Raw genomic sequence first — 12,430 nt, forward strand, 5'->3', positions numbered from 1 at the left:
GAAAATCTAATAGTGTAGGGGCTTAAGTCATATAACTGTCTATGAAAAATCTGCACTCACACTAGTATTTTTCACTTTCTGTTATGCATATACATATTTAGTCCACTTTTTTAGAAAGAGCAAGAGAGTAACAGAAAGGAATGCTTGGAATCCAGGTGTCATAGCATATGTGGCCTTCTATGTGAACCAACCAAATGAATGTTCTTGAGTTTCTACTGAGAAACCTAAGCAGAAAAAAGAACAAGGTTTCCTACCTTTTATGCTCTGCCATTTTTCACACATTACTTTCAGTAATAACAACCACCAAAATCACTGGACCTTTACAAATGCGTCTTGTGCTTGGAGGAGCTCCTCAAAAGTATTTTCATTCACAACAAAATGTGTGTGGGCTGACTATTTGTTTTTTAATGATGGTGGAGTGCTATGATGTTATACTTGCCATAAAATTGTATTATCTCTTTATCTCAGCTTGCCCTTTTGGTATTATTCTTATGTTTATTCTTTCTACCACCATTCTCACAAAGAGTAGTGTTGTACAAGTAACTGATACAACATAAACCATTTAAAATGCCAAAAAAAGAACAACAAGGTCTGTTAGCAGCCAGGCAATGGCATTTTGAAATAAATTCAAATGTAAAGTGTAGATCCATAAGTAATATAAAAATACTAAAGTGTAAAATAAGTATATACCCACAAGATATTTCACTACACATAATCATAGATTGATGCTTTTTGCTATTAATTGTAGTAGTATGAAACAATCACCTTGCAACATCCTTAAATTAGAAGTAATACAAATGAAAATACAAATTTACTGAACAATTTGTAATTATGTTTTATACCTGAAATCAGTCCCTGACAAACTTAATTTAAAAGAGAAATGTCAAAAATCTACATGATGTTATGCCAGTAGCACATTCCACTATTATATTTTTAAAAACTTAGTGAAACAAAGTAAGTAATGACATAATTTATGATTTCGATTTATGATAAACAAGTGCTTGGGTTCAAATCACAACATGTACTGGAAACACGTTATAATTTTCCATTTTTGTTTGTTTCTTATAAAATGTTCCACCCAAGGCACAAATCAAACAAGGGACAAGACTGTTTCTAAAAAAAATCAGACATACTTGACTAATGAAACATAAACATGTCCTGATAATTAACTAAAATCATTATTTCTGTTCCTGGAAAAACATTTTGTATTTTTGTTTTTTTAGACATCATTTTATGAAAACTATACAAAGTTATATAATTATACATTTTGTGTGTAGAGCTAATTAGTAAACAGTTAAGTGCAACTCACTAAAATATGAAAAAAATAAAAACCTTCTGGGATCTGCAAAATTATTTTAAAATATGTAAATCTGCAAATGCTTGCCAACCTAAAAGAAACAAATATCCCCATTGGAAAAAAAAAAGAAAGAAATAATGAAAACATTAAGCTGCAAATCCTACGCTTCCTCAACCCAAACAATTGTGTTGCCTTTTTCAACTTCAGTGATCTCACAGTTTAATTTGTTGAGTCTTCCATCTAGAATAAACAGAGAATTATTAGAGGGTGTCATTAAGTATTGTCCAAAGAGGCCACTCTCTATGATAATTCGATTTTTGGAGCTCCATGGCCATTCTTCTAGCTTGACTGGTTCTTTAAGGCTCTTTATCATTTTCACCTTACCAGATGAGAGTTCTACGAAGAGTACATCAGTTTGTGTGCTTGAACTTGCATAGACATTGTATTGATGAGCTTCTATGAATGATGATTGAAAGGCCACATCAGATATATGCAGATTAGTATGAATGTCAAATAAATCCCTAATTTCTCCTTGGACTGTTATTAATTGTACTCTCATTACTCCTTTAATGTCATCAATGCTGACAAGGTAGTGTCCATCTGGGGAGATATATGGGAGACCAGTTACATCCTTGTTATAGCCAATGACAACATCAGTTACACTATCCACTATTACTTGTGGAAGGATAGCTCCTGTTGTATCAGGTTTGCAGTGAATAAAATAATATCCCCCAAGATGGGTGTAAGCCAAAGACTGAGGGATGCAATTGTAATCTTTTAAACTGACTGTCTTGATGTAGGACATAGTTTCCAAATCAATCTTTAGAAGTGCTGCTTCTTCTTTGTGAAGGATGAATCCAAACCTGAAAGAAGAAAGAAAGTGGTTTGGAGAGCAATCTCTGTATTTTAAAAATCCACTCTGTCTTGCATTATGACAAATGTAGCAAAATTATGTAAATGGAAGGTAGAGATATAATTTAATATGAAGAAAGCACTGGTTTGCTCATGCAGACTTTCTTGTTCTGGACTTGAAATTGTTACCATGCTTTTGAATCGTAATGATGACTTTACAGTATGTCTTGTAATGGAAGTGTTGTATTCTGTGACCAATTAAACTGCCGATTTAGACTCCCACTGACTTCAGTTATTAAATCTGTCAGGAACACATTCTTTTCTATGGATGTGGCTCTGTCTGATATTTAATAGCGTATGCTACAGAGTTTACAAAGGATAGTAAGTTGTCAGCTAAACGATTAATACCTAAGGACTTAATGTCTTTGTTCACTGCTAGATAATAGTGGGTTAAAAGTAATGGATTTGTCCCTGTTAGACATTCCATTGGGTTTTTCATATATGTAGCTCACTTTTTTCTTTGCTTTAAAAAGTACAGTTCTTTTTGGTTATATAAGTCACGTGATAAACTTACAATATAATGATTTAAAATATAAATGAACATTTTATCTAATTTTCCTTATGAGCATATTACTCATATTTCTTTAACATTAAATATGTTAAAATATTTAAAAATTTTAAAGGAAAAAAATTGTTTTAAAAAAGATGACCCAGAAATGGCATTAAGTATACCTAAAAATAAATTAGTAATTTGAATTAATTTAGCAGTATTAGAGTCTTGTACTGTGTCAGCCATCAGTTAATGCAGAAAGTGTAGAACTTAATAATACAGGGAGTGCAGAATTATTAGGCAAGTTGTATTTTTGAGGATTAATTTTATTATTGAACAACAACCATGTTCTCAATGAACCCAAAAAACTCATTAATATCAAAGCTGAATATTTTTGGAAGTAGTTTTTAGTTTGTTTTTAGTTTTAGCTATTTTAGGGGGATATATGTGTGTGCAGGTGACTATTACTGTGCATAATTATTAGGCAACTTAACAAAAAAAAAATATATACCCATTTCAATTATTTATTTTTACCAGTGAAACCAATATAACATCTCAACATTCACAAATATACATTTCTGACATTCAAAAACAAAACAAAAACAAATCAATGACCAATATAGCCACCTTTCTTTGCAAGGACACTCAAAAGCCTGCCATCCATGGATTCTGTCAGTGTTTTGATCTGTTCACCATCAACATTGCGTGCAGCAGCAACCGCAGCCTCCCAGACACTGTTCAGAGAGGTGTACTGTTTTCCCTCCTTGTAAATCTCACATTTGATGATGGACCACAGGTTCTCAATGGGGTTCAGATCAGGTTAACAAGGAGGCCATGTCATTAGTTTTTCTTCTTTTATACCCTTTCTTGCCAGCCACGCTGTGGAGTACTTGGACGCGTGTGATGGAGCATTGTCCTGCATGAAAATCATGTTTTTCTTGAAGGATGCAGACTTCTTCCTGTACCACTGCTTGAAGAAGGTGTCTTCCAGAAACTGGCAGTAGGACTGGGAGTTGAGCTTGACTCCATTCTCAACCTGAAAAGGCCCCACAAGCTCATCTTTGATGATACCAGCCCAAACCAGTACTCCACCTCCACCTTGCTGGCGTCTGAGTCGGACTGGAGCTCTCTGCCCTTTACCAATCCAGCCACGGGCCCATCCATCTGGCCCATCAAGACTCACTCTCATTTCAGCAGTCCATAAAACCTTAGAAAAATCAGTCTTGAGATATTTCTTGGCCCAGTCTTGACGTTTCAGCTTGTGTGTCTTGTTCAGTGGTGGTCGTCTTTCAGCCTTTCTTACCTTGGCCATGTCTCCGAGTATTGCACACCTTGTGCTTTTGGGCACTCCAGTGATGTTGCAGCTCTGAAATATGGCCAAACTGGTGGCAAGTGGCATCTTGGCAGCTGCACGCTTGACTTTTCTCAGTTCATGGGCAGTTATTTTGCGCCTTGGTTTTTCCACACGCTTCTTGCGACCCTGTTGACTATTTTGAATGAAACGCTTGATTGTTCGATGATCACGCTTCAGAAGCTTTGCAATTTTAAGAGTGCTGCATCCCTCTGCAAGATATCTCACTATTTTTGACTTTTCTGAGCCTGTCAAGTCCTTCTTTTGACCCATTTTGCCAAAGGAAAGGAAGTTGACTAATAATTATGCACACCTGATATAGGGTGTTGATGTCATTAGACCACACACCTTCTCATTACAGAGATGCACATCACCTAATATGCTTAATTGGTAGTAGGCTTTCGAGCCTATACAGCTTGGAGTAAGACAACATGCATAAAGAGGATGATGTGGTCAAAATACTCATTTGCCTAATAATTCTGCACTCCCTGTACTTTATATTGGCCCCTTAAGTCCCTTTTTGTAGCTCTTCTTTTACAACTACTGTATTTATTGGCGTATAACACTCACTTTTTTACCCTGAAAATAGAGGGTAAACTGTGCCTGCGTGTTTTACGCAGGGGGCTGTGTAAAGTTTTTTTCCTGAAACTTCCCTCTTAAAGTTAGGGTGCGTGTTATACGTCTGTGCGTGTTATACACCGATAAATACGGTATATAAAGCCTGAGAAGGGATCTAAAGCCCTGAATTCTTGCATCTTTGATTACCTAAGTTTTCTAAGAAAGGTATATATATATATATATATATATATATATATATAATCCCCCACGGATAGAAATGCTGCCACCAATAAAATCGGTGCCGCAAAAAGAGGAAAGGCTCACATAGCGTAAAACAGCTTAAAAGCACTTTAATAAACTTTAAAAACAAAGATCCACTCACATTGGTGTAGAAATATAATACCGTGTCAAAAATAGAAAAGCCGGCCATCTCCCACAGCCCGTACATTCTGGGACTCTGAGTGGTATGGTATGCGGTATCATCAGCACGCCGCTCTTCCCTACGTCGTTTTGTCACAGATGACGTCGTCCAGGGGCATCTGGAACGTACGGGCTGTGGGAGTCGGCTGGCTTTTCTATTTTTGACACGCTATTATATTTCTACACCAATGTGAGTGGATCTTTGTTTTTAAAGTTTATTAAAGTGCTTTTAAGCTGTTTTACGCTATGCGAGCCTTTCCTCTTTTTGCTCTATCATATGGGATTGAATGGCGGATTGAGTTTCCATTCCTACTGGGATTCACTTGTACTGGACAATAGAGGAATTCGCTTGGAAAGAGACCTTGGCTGGGTTATGAGCCATAAGCTATTCTCGTTTTTATGAGATCAGGAAATCCGGTAAGCAGCAGTGATTTCATTGGTGGCGGCATTTCTATCCATGGGGGATTATCACATTTTCCTTGGGCGTTTTGTTTATCACTGCTCTATTTTCACTTTCATTTTCATCCCCTACACACTATGCATTTTCACTATAAAATCGCATCACAAAGGGCATTTTTAGTTATTTATATATTTATTTATTTACTTATTAGTTAATGGGTGTGTATACACAATTATTATAACAATAGTCGTGTATCACTAGACACAGACACCTATGAAATCTAATTCAATCTAATTTTATTTTAATGCATTTTTTTATACGGTTTCATTATATTTACAGATAAATTCATATAGTTTCGGTCACTTTATTTAAATCTCTTGAACATGAACTACATTTTGTTATCTATATGAATTTTTTACACAAGAAACATTTATTATATTAATTTTTCATTATATATTTTCCAATAATCTAGACATTTTGGGGTTAAATCTTAGTGATCTCTGAGACCTATTCACACACAGATGATTGTGGTTAGGGATTCAGATCTGGCAACCCTATTGGTCAATTCGTTTTGACCTTTTTAGGGGTTAGCATTGATCACATGTCTTTGAAAGTTTGCTATATATCAGATGTGATGTTTTATAGTTGTCAGCTATGATTAAGCACTAATTTATAGTGCGAAACACGTCAGCTGTTTTACTCCCGTTTTGTGTGCTGTGACTTGTAGTGCATTTTTCCTTTTTTAAATAAAGACAACCATCAATTTCCATATTTTCTTTTTCCATTTGGTGTTTTGTTTATCACTGCTGTTTTTCACAGTTGGGGAGGAATTTATCAGCACTGGATCAATTGGACTTAATTTGGACTTTAATTTCATTATGATTTTTTATGTTTATACAGTATTTTCATATATTTCTTTATAAACTGTACTTTGATGAGATAGTTTCCTGTGAGTGGCCAGTTTGCATCATCAAGGTTCTATTGACAGGTACTGTCCCACTAGGTTTTAGGTTATATCACTTTATTTCATCTACCCCGTCTTCATTTGGAGGGTGGGGTGTAGGTGATCCTAAACACATATAGGGTGTTTTTTATTATTGATCATCAATCACATATTTTCACTCTTTGCTACTTAGCAGTTTCACATCGCAGCACAGCCATTTTTTATTTTTTACATTTGTTCTCCATGACGTATCTCACATGGTTGGTCGCAGCAGCACACTGTGTTTAATACACATTAACACATATTTTTTTCTTATCTAATTCTTTACACTACCACAGCACAGTATTATTTACACTACACACACACATATATATATAAATTCTAAATACCCTTTTCCCTTTTTTATAAGTGATCACATTCCCTCTGTTCTCAGCTGCATAAGAGCTAGGAGAGGAGAAGCAGTGGCACACTGAACTTCTGAGTGAATGGCTGAGCAGGGGAAGGTGTCAGGACAAGTCTGATCATTGGAGGAGAGCAAGTTGAGTTCTCAGCACAGCTAGAGAACTAACCAATGTGTGTTCTACTCTATAGAGTGGTCGGTTTTTATTAGGAAGGCAGATGGACTAGCAGGATTACCAGGGTTTTCACACAAAGGAAGCAATACAAAGAGAACAGGATACTCTGTCATACAAGTAAATGGTACAGCAGGCACATATCAGGAAAATGAAATGTTTGGTTTACATATTCTTTAATTAATTTTTTTTACAAGAACAAAAGCACAAAATGGGTTCGTAAAACTGGAGATACTATTTTAGGGTCCAATAAATGACATCTAGAAGGATTAATCAGTGTGGCAGCATTTTCAGAGGGTTTGAGTAACAAAAGTACAGTGTGAATGCACAGGAACATTGTGAGCACACTTGCTTTGAAAAACATGTACCCAAATTAATTAAAACTCCTGTCTCCTCTGAACTTTTCAAACTAAAATTTTAAATCAATTCTTAAGACTATAATGACTAAAAATAAATTTTAGGCTATTTTTTTCTATAATTATTTACTTTTCTTTAACCTGCCTAGCGGTATTCCCTTATCAGGCTCGGGGGGAATTTTACATACCAAAAGTGGTAAACCCGAGACAGATCTCGGGATCGCATTGCAGGATACAGAGGGAGTTGCTTACATTGTTCCTGGATCCTGCAATGTGTCCCCACTGTGTGTGTGTGCTGTCATCTCGCTCGATTCACACACTGGTGACTGCCGAGTGCCGCCGAGTTCTATTCCCAAGTGGCACGACGCACGGGGGCGAGTTCAGTGCCAAATTCAAAAAAGTAAAAACACAATATAGATACAGTATACTGTAATCTTACAGATTACAGTACTGTATCAAATAATTACACATACCCTTTGTTCCTAGTGGTCTATCCAGTGTCCTGAATGCAGTTTCTATTATAAAAACTGTTCTTTCTGCCTGGAAACTGGAGATTGTCCATAGCAACCAAAAAGTGTCTGTTAATGTCAAAAGTGGTTTTAGACCAGCTAGAAAACAGCGATAATAAATTAGAATCACTTCCAGAATTGAATGTTAGCGATTTGTGGGGAAATTCATCATCAAACACTAAAAGTAATGACAGCGACAATTCTGCAACTGAGCAAATTTCAGTGTTTTTGATTTGATTACATTATTGAATATTTTTTATTATAATTACATTATTATTTGTTATTATTATTTATAGTTATTTATTATAATTTATGATTTTGTGTTTCAAACTTTATCGTACCCGGGATGTCTACTAGACTCGTGTTTGGACAAATGTAAGTGTGTTATTCCTAGGAATTACAGGCCTACAATATAAAACGCCAAATTTCCATGCAAAATAATAGTACCGCTTTCAGCACCAAAAATCTGAAAGAATTATAATGCCAGGGATGTTAAACTAACAAATGAGACAAAAAATACAATTAAAATGCACAGAATGTAGGCATGTCACTTTTTTTTTTCACTTTTACAAACTATATTTAATTTAATATAAATGTTATTGTAATTTCTCTGCTATGTTTTGAATCTCGGACTATGGTATATTTTTGATCAAATATATTAGAATGCTAGCACTGTGACTACAGCACTTGCAGTAGTAAACCAAACATTTTATATATTGCAGCTTACCAACCATTAGTTTTCACCTTGTGATCTGGCCAGTAACACACATCCTGTATTAGAGTGCCCCACTCAAGATGGAGGAGCATAGGGGCACCTTTGAAAAGCAACATTGCCAGTCTGGGGGAAGGAGGTGTTATATGAACACATATAAATAAACCAACAAATTGAAGCCAAACTTCAGCTAATAGTTTATAAGCAGTTACAGCAAATGTGTGTTTTTTTCTTTTTGGATACATGTATTACATAAATAAAAAAAACTGATTATTTGTAAAGACCCTGCTATCGGTAAATGGTTTGTCTCATCTCTGTAACTGATACATATTTCAAGAGAGCTTCTTATTTTGAAAAACAACTAATTTACTGGCCAGATCACTACTTAAAAATAAAAGTAAGAAAGACAAAAACAAGAAAAAAAACTGTATGAAGGCATTCATCACATCTAAGAATTGTTAACCTGCAACATGTTTGCTTTTGTGTTTAATACTGCTATAAAAATATACCAGTAGTGTCAGGGAAAAAAATGATAAAATATTCAACATTTTTCTTTCTATAATTATAATTAGACCGGAAAAAATATTTTAAATATGGTGCTCATTACTCATTCACCACATGTATGCACATTAAAACACACTTGCGGCCAGCTAAGTAAACATTTGTATAAGTTCCAAATCACAGCTAGTATGCACACATCCATCTAGCTTCTGTTGTGCCTTAGCTTGCTATATGCTCAGGTTCCTACAAACAAGAATCAAGTTCCAAGACAAACAATTTACAGCTACCTAAAAGATTTGTGTTACTGTATAAAGTGAGCAGATAAGCAAAAATGAAAATAAACCATATAATTAACAATTGGTATGTTATTTTTATCCCTACATATGTTCGTCTTATTTAAAAAAGCACGATAAAAGCACTGAAGAAAACAGATTTCTAAACAACTTAAACATCTTTCAATCACAACCAAGGAACTCTGTAATGCTGCGTACACATGATCTGTCCATTCGATGAGAACGGACCGATGGACCGTTTTCATCGGTTAACCGATGAAGCTGACTGATGGTCCGTCGCGCCTACAAACCATTGGTTAAAAAAACGATCGTGTCAGAACGCGGTGACGTAAAACACAACGACGTGCTGAAAAAAACAAAGTTCAATGCTTCCAAGCATGCGTCGACTTGATTCTGAGCATTTTAACTGATGGTTGTGCCTACTAACGATCGTTTTTTTCCCATCGGTTAGGAATAAATTTAAAGCAAGTTGGGTTTTTTTTAACCGATGGTTAAATAACCTATGGGGCCCACACACGATCGGTTTTGACCGATGAAAATGGTCCATCAGACGGTTTAACCTATCGTGTGTACGAGGCCTAACAGCTGCTGTAAAGCACCTCTTATGCATTGTGCACACAATCTGAATGTCCGATGGAAAAAGTCAGACGGAATTTTTTCATTGGATATTCCGACCGTGTGTGTGCCCCATTAAAGTTTTTCCATCGGAAATTCTGACGGACTTAAAAAGAGAAGATGTTCTCTATTTTTCTGATGAAAAAAATTTTGAAATTCCGTTCGTCTGTATGGAACTCTGACGGAGAAAAAAACATGCATGCTCAGAATCAAGTCGACGCATGTTCGAAAGCATTGAACTTAATTTTTCTCGGCTCGTCATTGTGTTGTACGTCACAACGTTATGGGCGGTCGGAATTTGGTGTGACAGTGTGTTTGCAAGACAGCTTGAATGGAATTCTGTCAGAAAAATCCGCCTGGGTTTATCCCGACGGAAATTCAGATCGTGTGTACAGGGCATAACAATCAAAATGTCTTCAGCCTAAAGTGGGATCCGCTTCCTCATTTAATTGACTTTTAGAGAAGGAACCTGTTGGAATTTTTTTGGATACACAGCGACTACTTGCAACCAGCCAACAGAGGAATTCATCTATGAGTGCTGTTTAGCATGGATGGAGGAACCTCATATGTGTTAAATGTGCATGGCCAGCTTAAGTTTCCTAAAAAAAAGATATGTATGCTATATTTACCTAAGATAAAAAAAATGATATGCTGTGCACAGGAAAAACAGCAAGAGAAGTGTTATATGCTTAAAGGGGAAGCTCCACTTGTCTGCCTTCTCCCCCATCTGGTGCCACATTTGGCACTTTGTGGGGGGAAGGTGAGATGGTACCTGGTTTTGAGAGGTACCGCTCCCACGTTCTGCTAAGTTTACAACAGCAAACATAAATAACTCTCTGCCACCTGTCATTTGATTACAGAGCCCAACAACTGAAGGTTACATTTACACACAACGTAATAAATCAGAAGAGAGACTCATCTGTTATCAAACACTTTCATCCATGTCTTGAGCCACACAAAACATGCCAGTGTAACCCATTTATCATGTATAAAAAGTATGTTTTTAAAATATAATTTTCAAATTTAAAAACTTAAAAAGAATGACTCAAAGCTATTATAAGGGTCCTTTAACAAAAAAAATATGAAAAAGTCAGTCATGTATGTAAATTTGGAAATGATAAATCTATGAGCTATAATACATTTATATTATCTGCTGAATAATATATTATTCACAGAACCCAAACTATTAAATGTTTGAACAAAATCTCCAAATAAAAAGAATAACAGTAATAATAGTTTTTTTTGTGTGTGACGTTTCATGTAGACGTTATATGATATTTTATAAAGGTCATTTACTCTTGTTTGCCCTTTGCATGCAACGTGTACAATTCAGTTAACTCTGCTTAGTGGAATACATTAAGTATGTATGCCATTTTAATCAATACTAACTATATAATCTCCTGACATTTGAATGATCAAGTGAAAAAAATGTGTTGTATAACTTTAATTTTATCAGCATTCACTGAAGTTTGTTAGCCGTGCATCCATACTGACATTAATTTCCAGGAAAATTATGACAGTTTTGTTATGAAAGAATGGTAATTTGAGGCTTACTTAGAACCAAATTCGTAATACTTTTTGTACCTGATGTGATTAATTATCAGCGTTGTACTCGGGATGAAAAAGTCATCAACTCTGTCAAAATGCTTTCCAACTGGCTGAGTATGGATGGTATGATGTGAAACACTTCCACTTGCTTGTGTAATAACCTGCAAATAGTAAAAAGAATAAATAAGAATGTAACCATCATAAAAGTATGACATAGTCTAGAAAAAATTCAATTGCAGTACATGTTTTCTTTGAGATTTCAATGAGTGTACAATGCCCTTTCATCTTATGATAACTGGCTACATTTGAAGTAATTTAAAGCCTGTAAAACTGTAGGTGCTGCCCACTACAGCTGCTTAGGGGTGTCATTTCATTGTTAAACCACCAACAAAAAGATGTTTCTCTTGTCTCCATTTTAATCTGTTCTTGTAAATCAGTTGTCATTGTATTACTTTGTTAACTTTTTGTTGTTTCCCTTTTTCCAACAAATCAAATATTTTTTTTTTTCATTTTAAATAGTTTCTTAAATTCCCAGTGGGAAAATTCAGATTTTATATTTTACAATTGCATGAATTAAATGGAGAAGCAAAAAGTTTTTGTTTCAAGAATTCTTTAAATTAAACCTTTTGGGCCAGATCCACAAAAACCTGGCGCAACTTAAAAAATCCCATTTAAGTTACACTGCCTTAAAATTTCTACCTAAGTGCCCGATCCACAAAGCACTTACCTAGAAATTTCAGGCTGTGTAACTTAAATCCGGCCGGCGCAAGGCGTTCCTATTCAAATGGGGCGAGTCCCATTTAAATGAGGCGCGCTCCCGCGTCGGCCGTACTACGCATGCGCGAAGTTACATTACGCCGAGTTTTGTGGATCGCGCCGGCTTAAAAAAGTTGCGTCGGGGAAAAAAAATTTGACAGCGTCGCTCGGCATGCATTCCTGAGGGAGAACTCCAT

General features: G+C 35.7%; 1 protein-coding gene across 2 annotated transcripts in view; it reads right to left on the reverse strand.

Moving 5' to 3' along the window:
* Positions 1–475: 475 nt before the first annotated feature.
* The window catches only part of FSTL5 (follistatin like 5), an 803,249-nt gene continuing 791,294 nt past the window's right edge, over positions 476–12,430 (reverse strand). For both annotated transcript variants that reach the window (XM_040332604.1, XM_040332598.1), the window contains 2 exons: positions 11,514–11,638; positions 476–2,160 (listed from right to left, as the gene is read on the reverse strand). In XM_040332604.1, the coding sequence (XP_040188538.1) occupies positions 1,458–2,160; positions 11,514–11,638 (828 nt within the window). In that variant the 3' untranslated portion in view covers positions 476–1,457. The remainder of the gene's footprint in view (positions 2,161–11,513; positions 11,639–12,430) is intronic.

Source organism: Rana temporaria, chromosome 1, assembly GCF_905171775.1.
Source record: "Rana temporaria chromosome 1, aRanTem1.1, whole genome shotgun sequence".
In the NCBI taxonomy this organism is placed as follows: domain Eukaryota; kingdom Metazoa; phylum Chordata; class Amphibia; order Anura; family Ranidae; genus Rana; species Rana temporaria.